The 17370-nt window shown below is 33.9% G+C and overlaps 1 protein-coding gene across 4 annotated transcripts in view; it reads left to right on the top strand.

Moving 5' to 3' along the window:
• Positions 1-6094, top strand: part of LOC114313770 (ubiquitin-like domain-containing protein CIP73) — a 31999-nt gene extending 25905 nt beyond the window's left edge. For all 4 annotated transcript variants that reach the window (XM_082894573.1, XM_082894574.1, XM_082894571.1 and 1 more), the window contains exon 16: positions 5705-6094. In XM_082894573.1, coding sequence (XP_082750699.1) covers positions 5705-5713 — 9 coding nt within the window. In that variant the 3' untranslated portion in view covers positions 5714-6094. The remainder of the gene's footprint in view (positions 1-5704) is intronic.
• The last annotated feature ends 11276 nt before the right edge of the window (positions 6095-17370 follow it).

Here is a 17370-nt window from a genome sequence, read left to right as displayed (position 1 = left end):
TTAGCAAAATACAAGGATTATTCAACTTCCTCCCTTTTAAATCCATTAACTCAATAACATTACATTAGGGCTTTCCTCCCTCTCTTCACAAATATAATAAATCATTTTTCCCAAACAACCCAACAACAAACAACTTAACAACTCCAATCACAAATATCAAACCCTAGATCCCCTTTCATGCCTTTCAAGAAAATCCATAATGAATATGGTTTTTATGCAATAAAATTTACCACATGTCTATCTATAGACAAAGTATTGGAAAGGAACAAAGAAATCCCTACCTCTTGAAGTGAAGAGAAAACAACCCAAAAATCACCGGTGACGAAACCACGAACTACTTGGATCAATAGAAAGCCCTTGACAAGATTTACAACCTTTCTCAAAGGACTAAGGTGAAAAGATGGCTCTAGGTGTGTAGATCTGAAGATCTAAGTGTGAAAAGATAAGTTTTAGAGAGAGGAGAGAAATCACGGGTCGAGAGGAAAAGAGGAGAAAAAGTAATGAGAGGAAAGTGGTTTGGGTCTATTTATACTAGTAGCAAATTGCTCTAAGGTCAAATAAAATCATAAGCCCCAAAACCCCCAAGGGTAGGGTCCATTCGAATCCCAAAATCTGAAAAAAAACACGCAGGGGTCGACCCTTCGGGTAAGGGGGTCGACCCCTTAGGTAGAAAAAACAATCTGGCACAAGCAAGGGGGGTCGACCCTTAGACAAGAGGGGGTTGACCCTATATTCTAGCAACTAACACACAAATTTTGCAACATAAGAGGGTTGACCCTCTCCAGACTGGTGTCTACCCTATTTTCATGCAACACTTCCAAAAACTTCACTAACAGGTAAGGATCGACCCTTAGGAAGGCTGGTGTCGACCCCAGAATAGAATTTTCTAAGTTTCCAAGGAACTTTTAACAAGAACAAGTGCGAACAATGAAACCCAACAAGTTTAAATTGATTTTCACTCACCCAAAACCAAAATACAACAACACTAAAGATCTCCAAAATAAAATAAAGGATTCAAATACACTTCTCAAAAGTTTTAAAAGGGTACAAGTGCTACATCGTAAGGGTTCTATCAAAGTTTTACATTGTTTGTCAGCTACCTAACCCAAACCTTCTCTATCTGGCCTTGGGACCAGCTACATAAAAATAAAACATTATACACGCGCATGTAGAGTTAGTTGGGTAAGTTAATTGTTGGAAAATCTCTTTTTCTTTGAGATTTACTTCGATGCCTAGTACTCTTTATACTGTGCAATGGATCTGCTCCTATTGGTTAATAATTAGTTGTACAAATGGAAGTGGCTGGCATTGCACTAAAATTTTCAAAAGTTTTGTTTCTCCTTGTCAGTCTCAAATAAGGGAGGCATGCTTGAAAGGGGCTGTGAATACGTTGATCAGTCATTTTTCTTAGTTTTGAGCTTGTTGATGTCTCGAAGAGAAGCTGGGGTGAGAATTTTTTGAAATGTTGTTTGGTGTTGGTCGGTTGGTGGAATTTTGAATCTGCTAAATTGTGGTGGGAGGATGGTTGGAAGTGGCTAGAGTTTCAAAGTTTTTTTGGAAGCTTTGCTGCTCGGTCAGGTTGTAGAGTTCTAGATCTTTCCTAGAGTTTGTGTTGTTGTAGCAGTGGCCAGATAACCCCTCAATAGTCATATAGACAGACTGGGGACTGTGACACTAAAAATCATCATGCGCTGAGGTGGCAAGTTATTTGCAATGTGCAGAGGTTCAAGAGATGCAGGATGGCCAATCTTGGGTGAACAATTGGTTGTCGTCGTTTGGGTGTTGCTTTATGCCAACAGCTGGTCCCATGTAGGTCTGTGTTCGCGTCTTAGGCCTTACCTACACTTCTGGAATGATGCAGCTTTTAATGCCATAGGTGAGAGGTGTTGAGGTGGTCTTGCAATTAAATGATGATACGACGTCAAAGAGTTTTCTTATATTTGCAACCCTGTCAAACAACTTAGAATTACTATGCCCTTATTTTAACCTCTTCATTTTTTGCTTTTTGACTCCAAAAAATTTTAGTAGTGGTATGTCTGGAGTCGTCTAGTGGATAGAGCTAAAAACGGTGGGAATCGCGGATGGTTTTGTGGTGGGTAAGGATTGTGTTTCTTTATATTATTTATAGTTTACAAATGATACCATGTTTTTCTCTTTTGGTGACGAGTCTAAAATGGTAAATTTGATTTATTTGTTAGGAGTGTTTGTGTTGGTTTCTGGGTGGAAGATAAATATAAATAAGAGTTCCATTTAGAGTTTAATTTCGCAACGTAAAGATTACAAAGTTTGGATAGGCTTTTTGGTTGTGCCTGGATCCAATGAAGTATCTAGTGCTTCCTTTGGGAGGTAATTCAAAGTCAAATTTTTATGGCTTTTGTTTTGGATAAAAGATATGATTGATGAAAAAAGCTTTGATTTTGAAAGGACATAGATCCGCTTAGGTTCAATCAGTTTTGGCAAGCATTCTCATTTATTATTTATCTTTGTTTAAAGTTTCAGTGAGTGTGGAGAATAGTTTGAAAGAAAAAAAAAGTGCTAAGGGAGTTTTTATGGGATTAAACACTTGATTAGTTGGGATGGTTTTCCATGGCAACGCGATTCCCTATGGCATGTTGCCATTAAGAGTATGGGCTTCAAGTTAATGGTTGAGAACTCTTGGGTGGGTTGTTTGGGGAATTACTGATCTCTGTGGAACTGCATTTCTCAAAATTTTGCATGTTTTTCCCAATACGCTCGACTTAATGTGGGAAATGGAGAGTATGTTCATTTGCTAATTGGGTCCTTGTTTGTATTGTTTATCTCAATTCTATGATGCCTTGATTGCTTCTGTGGTTTTATCTCGTTCTTTGATTTAGTGGAATTTTCGTTTCTTAAGGAGTCTTAAAGATCGTGAGGCTAACGAATTTGCTTCTCTAGTTGAAAGTACGACAAGTGAAATGGCATGAGCACAACATGGAAATGCCAATGCGGCAATTTAAAAATAAAAAATACAGCACATGATGCGTGCAGGACACACAAAATATAGGGTTTTGTATATTTATTATATATCATATATATGAATATTACGTTCAAAGTTAATTAACATAACCAATTTTTAAAGTTTAAAGAATGATGGATTAATAGTTAGAAATCTACTTTATTTTTCTTTTTTCATTAGATTCTGAAGTTTTTTTTTTTTCTTTTTTTTTGAACTTGTAATGAGTTCCACGTGTGTTTAAGGATTGGACACGTCTGTCCAAGTTCAAAAAATTTAGAAAAAATAAAACGACACGTTTAGACATGTGTTCAACAAATGACAATCAGTGTCCAATTGATTGTCGGGAAGTGTCAGACACCTTAATAGTGTCTGTGCTTCTTAGCTTATTTAGGCCTTGTTTGGCAAGTGTCCCTTTTAGCTAAAAAGCCAAAAAATTACTAAAAAAATAAAAAAGCCAACAATTCATACAAAAAAGTCAAAGATTCCCTTTTCTCTCTACTTTTTGCACATTTTTTTGTAAAAAGCCAAAAAGTCATCCCAAACATATTAGTTTTTTTTACATCACATTTTAGCCAAAAAGCCAAAAAGTTATTAAAAAAGTCTGTTTCCAAACGAGGCCTCAATATCTATTCGTGAGGGGGGTTTTTTGGTTACTCAAGTTAGTGATAAAGGGTGTGGTCTCTTCATTTGGGTTCTCTCTTCCCTTTTTGTCTCTTTTTTTGTGGTAAATCTTGTGATAATTCAGATGTTCTCATCTTTGTCTCTCATAAATTGATTTGGAAAGCAAATATGCCACTTAAGGTTAAAGTATTTGCTTGGACTATGGCTCATAAGAAACTTAATACTAATGACATGATTCGGGAGGAGGCCGAATTGCTGTTTACACTTGCATCCTCAATAGTGTGTATGTAAGACGGAGAGGAAAATAGTTATTATTTTTACGTCGTTCAGTGGCTTTGGCCCAATGGTGGAGGAGGGTATATTTATGCAGCAGAGGTGGAATGGGTGATACATTCTTCTTGTATTGATTTGCTTTGTATTGAATTAATGGGTTTTGGTTCTAATCCTAAAGCTCGGGTTCTTTGGTGCTGTGTAATTTGTGGTTATATGGTTAATTTTGGTTGCAAAGCAACTCAAAGAGTGTTTGAAGACAAATTGGAAGACATAGGGGGCTTATTGGGTAAAATTTGCTACTTTTTGAAGTTTTGTGTAATATGTAATTTTGTAGTTTTTTTTTTAATTATTTTTTTTATTTTTTTATTTCTCTTACTTGGTAGATTTCTCGGATGCCTTGTCTTTTTCATCTCTTTTTCACCCTAATCTTTTTAATAAAAAAAATTCTTTGTTACTAATAAAAAAAAAGAGGTGCCACATGATGTTCAGACAAGCCAGAAGCATATGGCTGTGGAACTAAAGGATACCTTGGTGGAGGGGTATCTAGAAGTAGGATAGATTGTATCAAATTCAATTTTAATATGGGGTATAGCTTGGGCAATTCAAGATTTGTGATGGGAGGAGGGACACATGGTAAGGGTCCATCGGATTGGGTCTCTAATGCGGTGGTGGTAGAAGTTTGGGTGTAGAGGGTACTTAGGGAAGCCTGTGATTGAGAAAGGAAAGAGGCACATTGATGATATTGAAGGCACCAAAATAGTATATGGGCATCGAACAAGGTTGGAAACATGTGGTTGGGACACCCCAAGACGAAGTGTTTTGTGCTAAGGGTAAGAAGCACACACTTGTACAAAGGTATGTATTCATGTCGGGCATTGGCATTCGTCAGACACTGCATGACCTATTCAATTGTGTCCTATTAGTTATAAACTAAGAAGCACAAATACAAACAACATTTTCTTAAAATTAAGATATACCTGCACGATGAGAATATGACAAAAAAATATATTTATACATATATTTAAATTGTTAATTGACATTCACAAACAACTAAAAATAATGAAAAATTAAAACTCATTAATTGTCCACAGTAGAACTTAAATGCTTTTTCATGTAGAATGAGTTTTAATTTTTCATTATTTTTGAAGTTATACTATGGACACTTCATTGAAGTTGATGTATACATGTTTGACACTGTTGGACATAGACACGCCTCGAACACACCAAGATGTGTCAGACGCCATGTAGAGTGTCAAATTTATTTATTTCTTTTTTCTTTGGATACACCGAAGGATGTAAAACACACAAGAAGTTGGAAACCAATTGTTAAATTCTAAATAATATGGATTTATACCTATTTAACCTGTCATGTCTATGCTTTTTGACTTTTAGGATTTAAACGAGATTTCTAAAGCTTAGAACTTTTGATTTATTTGTTAATAGAGTTTATCTAAAATAGATATTAGGACTTTTTGTTCAAACTTCTTAGTCAATATGTAGAATTTGTAAAAATGATTTGCTGCTGTTTTGATATAATTAATTATAGATGTATTTGTAATATAAAAAAATGAAGAAATTGTTGTTTTTTTCATCTTTATACGCAAAATATGTATTTGTTTATAGTTGTGTTGTTACCATGTTGTGTCTTAATTTTTGGAAAATGGTCTTGTCACCAGAAAATGCAGAAAACATCAGCTTATGATTTTGAATACCAGTGTTAACCATTGCACCACCAGCAGCAGCCAAAAAATAAAACAAAAATGCACTTTTTAAGTGCCAGCTGCTATGAATTTTCATTCTTCTGAAATTATATTTTCTACTTGATTAATGCAGAGGGAGTGATTTATCTCCAGAATCGCACAGTAATGATTTGAGACACATGACCGATGCAATGAGACTTTCAATCAAGTGTTGTTGGCATCTTTATTTGAAGTTCAGAAAACTAGCATTCCAGTGGAAGCTATGGTTGTGGATATGTGAAGCAGATACTAGATAATAACTCTACAAAGAGATGAAGAACCCTAGACCAAGAGTGTCTTTTTCCTTTTTTTTTTTCTTTTTTTTCTTTTTGGCTTTAGTATTGTGCTCTTTTGCTTTAGTTTATGCAAATTTTTGTTCATTATATTTAATTAATTTATTACCATTGATGTATGGTCTCAGTACCCTCGTAATACTGTGTATGTCCAGCTAAATTATTTTTAAGAGCTCAACAAAATCTTTGTAGATCTTGGCCTATATTTGAAAATTCAAAATCTAAAAGTATTAAGTGGTTGACATTGGCTTGGCAAGCATAGAGAAATTGAGGCTAGTCATGAATGGTTTTTGTAATGGGGAAAGTGGCCTAGATGTGAGAAAGGGAGTAGGGTGGAAGGTGGTGGCGACCCCACACAGATGAAGGTGGGTGATGGGGAATCTGAGTGGTAGCAAATGAAGAATGGTTGTGGGTGGTGGAGTGGTGATGGGAGTGGTGATGGTAGTGGCGGAGGAGGTAAATTTAAGTGCACCCCACATCCCTCCCTACCTATCGGCCACCTCCCTTACCACTACCCCTAGCCTTCTCCTTTCCAACCAGTCCCAACTAGGGTTGAAAACGAGGCAAGCTAAGCCAAGTAGTAGATTGTTTAAGTTGGGTTTGTTTACGTAATGAGTTTATCTCAAACGTGTTTTTAACAAGCCGAAGTAGTTTGATTTTTTATAGTACATATAATCTTATCAAACCGAGTAATAGTTTATTCAAATTTGGCTTGAAGATTTAACAAGTTTAAAATTATGTTCAAGTTTGGTTTGTTTAATAGTTTTACTCTTGACATTGCTAGTGGCATTTTAACATGTCGCTAATTATTCTGTCTCCTTTTCGTTGTGTTGACACTCACATTCGCCCCTACCCTCCCCAAAACAGCAACGCCTCCTTTTTCCAAAATCATAAATCTATGCAAAAGATAAATTTGAATAGGTGGTAGAAGAAAATAAAAAGCTAAATAACAAAAAATGAGAAGAAGGGTGTGGAGTGGGTGGTGTTTAGAAGAAGAAAAAAGGGTGGGGGTGATAGTCCGATGTTGTGGTGGAGGAGATGGTAGGGGGTGGATGTGAGTTAAGCTTTGGAAGGTTAGAAAGGAAATAATTTTTTTGAAATTATTAGAGTCAACAAGGCAAGGTCTTCCAGCGTTTGAAATATACTGAGATTATAAATGACATCACCTTCTGAATAGAAAATGATGTCTCTTTTATAAAAACAGCCTTGTTTGGTTTGTTTTCCAGAAAAATTTTTGGAAAAAATTCTCTACAAATAAATTTTCAAGAGTAATCAAACTAAACAAATTTTTTCAAAAAAATTTCAAAATTTTGTTTAGTTATTTACTTTTCAAAATCACTCTCTCTCTTATATACTTCAATTCAATCACTTTTTTTAAAACTCTCTCTCCAAAACAATTTTCCAAAGCCATTTCTGAAAAATGACAAATCAAATAAATTTTCGTACTTTTTATCTTAAAAACTACTCTACAAACACAAACCAAACACACAAGTTATTCAAGTTTATTTTTTCAAAAAAGTTCGGATCCAACAGCTTGACAGACTCATTTACTTAAAATGACCCTTCGTGCATTGGTCATACAATACTTAAAAATAAATTTTTTAAAAATAGATATACTTTAAGTTTTGTAAGTGCAAATAACAAGTAAGAATTCATCTATATTGTTAGAGTATATTAGTTGTTAATTAGTGTATGCTTAGCTGTAGTTAGTGTATGCTCCATTTACTTTATTAATGCTGTCCCCTCATACTTTCGGCTACTTTTGTTCATCCTCTATAAAAGAGAGCTAACTAAACATTCAATGTATAAGATGGAATAATATTAGGGATTATGAAAAAAATATCATGAAATGCTTTATCAAGATTTTTCATCCCTTAATTAGTGTGTGGTGTTATCTTACATGTGTAATCTAACAGTAAAAAATCTTTCATGATCAATTTCATGATATTTTTTTTATGATACGTTGCATTACTCCTTTCATTATTATAAAGCTCAGATGGTAAGCCCCTTTCCAGATTCCCTGTTCCCACTACCTCAACTTTATTTCCTTTTATATCTTTCTTTTTCCATCAACATACTTCATTCTTTTTTTTCTTTCCACCACCCAGGTCACCTTTCTTATCTTACTTTTCCACTCTACCATCACCTTTCTTTCCATCATTTCTTTATTTTATTTCCTGTATAACCTGGACTTGTTCTCACTAAAAAAAATAAAATAAAAAAATAAAATTATACACCACCTCATTTTTCTGCTCCGTCTTGTACCATTCATGCCATCCGAATTTGCACAACAAACTCGTTTTATTCATGTCGAGGATCAACCCCGTTCAAAGTTCTACATTAGAGAGTTGAAGCTATAGGTGCCCCAACACAACACACAAAAAAAAAAAACAAACAAACAACAACAACAACAAAAACCAACAACCACAACAACCACAAGGGATTTGTTTTCTTTTTCGATGACGGCCACATGCCGACCTCACTTATTCGACTCTGCCGCCGATCTCTTCCTCTTGCTTTCGTCTTGGGCGACCCTTGACGGCCCTGCCTCAGTGCTTCCAAGACCGCCGAGCGAGTTGCCGCCTCGCTGTTCATCAAACGCAGAGTACGGCGAAATTTCAAATCGGACCATGACTGTGGCCTTCCATTTCAGCTCTTTATTTTCCGCCTTCAGTGTGCTAATCTCTGCTCGCGCATCCTTGTACATGCGCTGGAGCAGAGAGAGTTGGGCATTTAACTGGTGTACCTCACTAGTTCTATTCTGCAACTGGTGCGATAACTTGGAGATCACAGTCACTATTTCCATACAAGACTTCATCGTATAGTGGTTGGCTTCAATGTCAGTTTGAGCTGCCATTATTTGCTCAACTGACAGTGTCGGAAGGTTCAATGGAGCAGGGGCAGGGGCACTCTGTCCCGGAGCGCTTATAGGATCATTAAGGTCTAGAAAGAAGGTGAGAGAACCACGGGAAGAGGCCATGTTAGAGGATGCAGAGGATGCAAGTGAAAGGGGTTGCCGAGTGGTTCGTAACTTTTTTCTCTGCCTCTCTCACAGGCCTCGGTTTAAAAAAAGAACGAAGAGACAAAGACGACAAAGAGGGAGTGAGAGCCGAGGCAGAACGATGCTCTATTGGTCACGTGAATCGCGTGCTAGACACAACGCTCGAAGTCGTGTGTCCGGCGCAACTTTCGAAGGCGATATATATATATATATATCTCTGTATATCTTTGTATGTATATCGACACGACCACATAGTGTCTTCTCCAGTCCGACAACGGTTGCTTCTCGAGGAGACATTGCAAGAACCACCACGGCTCTTGCTCCATTTTTCCAGACCTTAATGATCCTATAAGCGCTTCGGGACAGAGTGCCCCTGCCCCTGCTCCGTTGAACTTTCCGATACTGTCAGTTGAGCAAATAATGGTAGCTTAAACTAACATTAAAGCCAACCACTATATGCTGAAGTCTTGTATGGAGACAATGACTGCGGTCTCCAAATTGTTGCACCAGCTGCAGCATAGAACTAGTGAGGTACACCAATTAAATGCCCAACTCTCTCTGCTCCAACGCATGTACAAGGATGCGCGAGCAGAGATTAGCACACTGAAAGCAAAAAATAAAGAGCTGAAACGGACCACACAGTGTCTTCTACAACGGTCTACCACAATCATACAGTGTTTCTACAACGGTCTGACACGACCATGCAGTGTCTTCTACACCGGTCTGACACGACCATACAATGTCGTCTACATCGGTTTGCCATGACCATATAGTGTCTCCTATTTTATTTTATTTTTAGTTTATTTTCACGTTTAGTTACTCTTTCCAAACTCAAGTTGGTTTGTGCCTATCCTCATCGAGTTTGAGGGGGGATGTTAGAGTATATTAGTTGTTAGTTAGTGTATGCTTAGCTGATAATTTACTTTATTAATGCTATCCCCTCATACTTTCGGCTACTTTTGTTCATCCTCTCCTTCATAAAGGAGAGCTAATTGAACATTCAATATATAAGATGTATACACAATGTATTCTCTCTCCCTTTCTCTATACATTATTCTAACATATATTTTAAAGAAATGTAATTTACTTTCTTTTATCAAGTTATAATGTTATAATGATTATATTTCCATATCACATTTAATTCATTATACATATTAGAAACATACACTAATATTGGAACTCATTAAATTAATTTAATGATGGCAATTCATATGATCCATTAAATATGATATAAAAATGTGAATATTATAATATTATTGTTAATCTAACCCTCTCCGACTCAATAATTACATCAATTGTCTTGTCTCAATAATTAAATATATCCTGACTATATGTTTGTTTAAACGGACTAGATAAGAAAGATTATAATTCACCGGACTATTAATTATGGGATACAAAATTTCTAAACTATTTGGTTGGAAATGATATGTATCCCATATTTATTTATTTATTATTATTCAAGTATCCCACGTTTTTTTTTTCTTTATGGAATTAGATGTCTGGAAATGACTATCTTATTGAATCCAATGTTTGATTAGGATATTATGAAGAATGATAAATACTAAAAGATTATTTTACCATTTTCAATTATTTAGTAAGTTATAGCAATATTAAACCCGTCTTTAACATTTTAATTCTTTTTGGCTAGAATAAATAAAATTTTATTTTATTTTATTTTTTAAAAATTAAATAGTTTTTTAATGAAATAAATAAAATATCAATAAAATATATGTTATTTTTCAAAATCAAATTTTAATAAATTTATTTTAAAAAATAATAAAATTAAATAAAACATCAATAAAAATTTACCATTAAAATATAATACATAATTAAATCAAATACTTGGAGAACAAATATGTCATTTTATCTTTTAATCTCATGGGATAGTTATCCCACCAATTCTATCTTATGCCCCTCTAGGATGCAATAGTCTAACATATGTTGGATTGATAGTCCAACCGAACTCCGAACCATTCTATTTGAACTCAAAAATTATCTCAGTACGTCCAACTTAAATTTTAAAATTTTAATTCCTATTATACCTAATATGAATTTACTAATAAAGACATAATATATTAAATATTAAAATAAAATATTATTTTTTTCTTATGGTACACCCTAATCAATTATATGTCTTCTTATTCAAATATCTTCATATTCTTCTCCAAATTTCAATTATTTTTTTTCTTCTTCTTTTTCACTCCATAATTTCAATCCACTCCATCAAAACGCACCATTATTATCAATATTATTATTTTTTATTGTATTATTAGTTGCACTTAAAAAACCTGTAGCTTTCAACGAACATTTGATTATATATATATGTATATGTATATCTCAGTATATATACACAGTCTTCATTTATCAAACTCAAGCTTCAAATTTCACTTATTTCGACTTATATACATCAACCCTAAATTTGTGTTTCAGCTTCTTATTTTACTAAATCATGAATTTTGTTTGTTCTAATCATGTTGATTAACAGTCCAATCACGCCATTAGTATAAAATTGAAATCTTTTGGTGTATTATTATGCAAAGTAGGTTAAATATAATGAACTTATATGTATATATATATATATATATCAAAATCAAGCTTTAATTTTGACTGATTGTGGCTAATATCCATTACGTTGGTTATCTGAAAAAAATAATGTGTATTAGATTAATAACAAAACAAGTCACTAATCCTAAGCTCAAAAGAAAAGTTTTTCAAAACTAATTTGAATTATTTAATTTATTATATTTGGGAGTACTTCAAAAGGGTAATTTGGGGAGACAAAAAAGGTGTATTGAGAATAAATTGTAACCCTAAATAATTTAATAGGGTGTATTAAAAAATTGGGCTCACTTAAATATTTTTTGGGTATAAATAGAATTCCCCCATACTCCTAATCCAGTTTATCAATTTACAACTAAACAATGGACTCCATGATCCAATGGACATGAGTCCAATCCTCCCCTCCAATCCCTCCAAACAAACACACCATGAAAGGATAGAATTCTCTCCATAAAGCCCATTGAATCCTAAACACTCAACCACTAACAATGCACAGTTGACATAGTGCCTGTTTGGTGCAGCTTAAGAGCTGCTTATTTCAGCTTTCAGCTTAATTTAAGCTATTTTAATGTGTTTGGTTTAGCTTAACAATACAGCTTATAGCTTTTTGTAAATCAGAAATCAACTTATTCTTTGAGTGGGGCAGGAGTTGCTTAATTTATAAGTCAGAAATAAGCTTATGTTCATAGTTATAAACTATAAGCTGTTAAGGCATAAGTTATAAGGACTTTCCCACAGCTCTACCAAACAGAGCCATATAGTAAAAGGTCATTTTAGTCATTGTGAGATCGTTAATGCGTAAATTACACTTGACTCCATTCAACTATTGTCTTTTATCATTTTATCCACCTCAACTATAAATTGTAACAACTAACTTCTGTCATCTACTCTTTTTATTTTGTATCCCCTTAAACTATCACCCAATATTATTTTGAATTTGGATCTTTTTATTTTTATTTTTTTCATTTTATCACTAAATTATTTTTAGTTTGTTAAAAAATAAAAATAAAAATAAAAGTTGAAAACCAAACCAAACAAAGCAAAAATTTTATGAAGAAATCTATATAAAAAAAAAGAGTTAACTAAAGGCAAAAAAAAATTGCAAAAAATATACTAGTTTTTTGTTTTTTTTTTATTTTTTTCGTCTTTAGTGATTTTTTCAAAAAATTATTCACAAATATTTAAATTTTAGGTGCCTCTAAAAATTTAAATTTTTTTTGACTAAAATATAAAAAAATTTACTAAAAATAAATAAAATAAAAACTTAAAAATTGTATTTTAAATTAAAAATCAAACATCTTTTTAGTTGAGGGGATAAAGTGTAATTGAGGGATAGTTTAAGAGGGTAAAATGTAATTTGCTTCTATAATTAAAAGGGTATTTTCATCAGGTGGCGCTGATAGTCCCCACAATTTTTCTAAGAACCCTGCCTATTGATATGTTTTGAGTGCTGCTATTAGCACCTTATCAATTATTTTGGACCCCCACTTATAAATTATAAAACCCTTAAAATTTATTTTCTCTCCCCAAATAATATCAAAATTATCCTAGTTAAAACATTTCGCCCATTCAAATGCACACCCCCACACTCCAAAAAGCCTCTCCCCCAAAATCCTAACAAAACCCACGACGGTGTAATCTCTCAAAACTAGCGGAAAAAATTTGTGGGGATTTAGAAGTTTTTTTCTCTGCTTTATTACGAGGTTTGTCAATCTGTTTGATTTTTTTTTTCTATTACTTTTTTTCATACACACAACACAATCCACTTTCATACTTCTCTGGTAGGTTTTCTAACATTCATCAATAGCTTCACTATACTTGTATGCTCTCTGTGTAAGCAAAACTGGACAGGATTTCACCCACCAATCGACTCCCTAGTCAACCGGCCAATCGACCACCCAAGGGTGGTCCGACCTACTTTGTTTGCCTGCTTCTGCTGCTACTTCGATTATTTGTTCCCGAACAAATAAGAAGTGTTCGATTACCTATTCCCGAACAAATAAACAACGTTCGGCCTTGTGATCTTGAATTTCGATCATATGTTCGGAAGTTTAGTCCTGAAAGAATGACAAACCATTTTTATTATTTTTGCCATTTTTTTTTCAAAAAACTTACCCTCACAAAACCAATCTCCTATGAGCTAAGAATACCATCAAAGCTATAAACCTCTTCTGAGCTTTTATTGTTATACTCCTCTCATCCCATGGAGAGTTGTGGTTGCTAGAAAAACTTTCACTCATTGTCATTGCTGAAGAAGTGTATGTAATCAAATGGTTGCCACCGTTGTCGCTGAAATATTGCTGCGAAAGGGTTTGAAGGTGGATAGGTTTTGAAGGTGAGATTTGGGGAAGATGGATTGGTGGTAATGGAGATGGATGCTCTCATAAACCCTAACTCATGATATAGTGAGTGTGTGGCTTAATTGTAAGATGGGGTGTCCCAAAATTATTGATATCTTTTGTAGTAATTTCATTTGAGGTTATTATTGTAATAAATAATTAATAATAAAAAGCTAAAAAACTAGGCGGTCCAAAATAATTGATGGGGTGCTAATAGTAGCACCCCATCAATTATAATGACAATTTCATTAATAACAATTTTAATCTCAATTAAAATCATTATAATAGACACAAATTGAAATGAAACGTTCACTCCCATGAAAACAATACTCATAATTGAACACCCAATCTTATCAAACAAAATTGAACACCCAACCCCCATGGTCTATCATTCTTATTCATTCTCATTGTGTTCTTGAGTACCTACATCCTCCATAATCCATCTTTTTCCTGACAAAATTTGTAGACTTAACCAAACATACCCATATTTTAGACATTTTTATGAAATCTCGTTGTGATTTTTGTTCAATTTTCTTAGGTTAGGTTAATGATGATTTATGCTTTTGACCTTCATGAATAGATGTTTCGAAACAATATCTCTCCAAATATTGTGAGTTACAGCATCTTGATTGATGGTCTATGCAAAAGAGGACTCATAGAGGAAGCTTCTCTTGCCTTTTGTTGTGCTTTAAACCAGCATTTATTGCCTAATGTCATAGCATATGGTATTCTTATTCGTGGTTACTGCAAGGTTGAAAGAAAACCAAACAAAAATATGCATATATATAGATAAAAAAATACAGAGTACTGAGTACATACAAACACACACCCAAAGGGTTATTGATTTTTGGAGATGGAGATGAAATCATAGACTTTTTTTTTTCTTTTTCTTTTTGTATATACAGAGGTGGCCACCCTTAGAAACTTCCCATCTCTCTGTGAAGAAGCCTCATTTTCATTATCTGGGTTTCAATCTCTCAAGATTTTCTTTTCCTTTTCTTCACTCTCATTTGTTTATGGGCTTTGTGTTGATAAGATACTGGGGGAAAAATCGGTATGGGGTTGTAATGACAGTTTAGGTGGGTGTATAATATTTTGGATGAGAGATAGTTTTGATATTATATGCGGATCCTTAAAAATTTTATCAATGTTTAAATTTTATAAGTAAGGATTCAAAGAAATAAAGGGTCCTTAAAAAAAAAATGAGGACTATTAGCGCCACCCATTTTCATCACTAAGGACTATATTGAAAAAAAAATAAAGGGTAATTCTATTTGCACACTACAATCTCTCTCAATATACACCATCACTATGGGAAATTCTATTTCCACACACCATTTACTCTCTATCACACTTAATGAATTTTTTTATTACATTTTTGTCCTAAAATGAAACTACCAAAATGCCCCTTTTGTAATGCCCCACCTTTTTATTACTCGGATTCCATTACCAAACCATTATTATAGATTCAATTTCAGAGATAACATACAAAAACTCTATATATTTACAAAAACACATGAATAAAGATTTTCTCATCCGAATATAATATGAATGCAACAAGAGTTGTATTTAAATAAATTGCCCGTAGGCTTACATCTTTTAAACTAAGAGGAAGGGTTTAACCCTTTTACATCAATGGCATTCCGCCCACAAATAAAAGGCCCTGTGGCCAACAAGTAAAGAAGATCGATGACCTTGAAACACTTCTCGACGTTCACTTGAAAAAGGATTAGCAACGTGGGATGAACATAAAGTCTAGTAGGGATCTCAACATGATCCTAAACAATAACAACTTACAGATAGCTACGGTCATGAATGCTTAGTCTCATACTATAATAATAATGTGACAGTTTATACAAAAATATACATATGTAAGAACTTTTCTCAAAATCATTAATTTCATTCAATAATGTAAGCAATTCACTTTTCTTTCTTCTTGTTACATTTTTCGAAAATTCATATGACAATAACAAATTCTAGAAAACAATTTCACCAAGCCCATTACGTTTCCTCTCACTTCCCGGACTTGCACCTGATTTGCCTTTTCAAAACATGTTTACAGGTATCCAACATCCTTCACATTTTTCACAATCTCAATATAGTATTTAAGTCCATTTCCAACACATTCATATCTATACATGCATACCTTTAGTACAAAAGGAAATAGCAAGTAACCAACAAGTATCTAATCAACAAATGACGCAACTCGGTCTTCCAAAACTATAACCATCATAACCCATAACATACCCAGATATATTGAGACAATAATGATAAATAAGTTCTGCTCTACCTGCCTTAAGCACAGTAAGCCAAGGATACACCTTTCCACAATGAAATGCCAATTTACCAGACACCGGCTGGAAGGTAATGGTACCTCTGCCAAGCTGTCCAGGTGCTAGCTGGAAGGTACTGGTACCTCTCATTCTAAGCGCGGCCAATTCTCCAGGCGCTAGCTAGAAGGTAATGGTACCTCTCATTCTCAGCGCAGTATACGTTACCAATCATTACAACATGACGAAGTACAACCAACAAGTGTAATGCATATACATAAACTATTCAACAAATTATAACCAACACAAGTGTAATGCATACACAACAATTTAACACAACAATGTCATCCTCCGTCAATGACCAAGGACAAAACCTCTAAATGTATGTATTCAACACACGTATTATAATAATTCAACTCTCATGAGATTTTAAATCCAACAACAACAATAGTAAGATAACTAAGGACAAAACCTCCAAATGTATGTATTCAACACACATATTATAATAATTCAACTCTCATGAGATTTTAAATCCAACCTCAAGTTAATTTTTGAAATTCACATAGTGTTATTATTTCATTCTTCCATTTCAAAATTCAATTCTCTTATTTTCCAAGTTAACATACTCCACCCTTGATCCCAATCCATTCTTTTCATTTCACAAAACTAATTCCATGGATATCAAAGCCATAACCCAACTCAATTTAATATGTTCAATCCAAAATAATTCCAATGCCATAGTTAATTCTCCCTTTTAGCTATTAACACATTTACACAACCCATAATAAAAATTTACAAACATTATTCAACTTTACCCATTTTTAATTCACCAAGTCAAAACATTAAATTAGGTCTTTTTCTTCTTTCAACATAAACATGCTAGATTACTCCCCAATTAACCCAAACAACAATCAATTTAAGAATCTCATTCCCAAACAACAAACCCTAGGTTCCCTTTCATGACTTTCAAAGAAATCCATAATGGATATGATTTTTATGCAATACAAATCTACTACATATCTATTTATAAATGAGGTATTGAAAAGGAACAAGGAAATCCCTACCTCAAGATTCGAAACTCAAGATTTGAAGCTAAAGATGAAGACCCAACTTGAAATTCCAATCAAATCGCGAAATAATCGGTAGAAGTCTTGATCTATGCTTGCTCTTCAACATTCTTGAAAGATTTGGGGTGAATCTTGGGTAAATAGAAGAGAAATCAAGAGTTTGGAAGGTTAGGGTTTCGTTTTGGAGGATGGGAGGAGAAGAGAGGAAGAAAAAATAGAGTTTTAGGGCCA

This window comes from Camellia sinensis, chromosome 11 (assembly GCF_055761805.1).
Source record: "Camellia sinensis isolate YWXY chromosome 11, ASM5576180v1, whole genome shotgun sequence".
Taxonomy (NCBI): Eukaryota; Viridiplantae; Streptophyta; class Magnoliopsida; order Ericales; family Theaceae; genus Camellia; species Camellia sinensis.
Note: the sequence above shows the minus strand (reverse complement) of the source record. Positions and strands in the feature narration are given on the sequence as shown.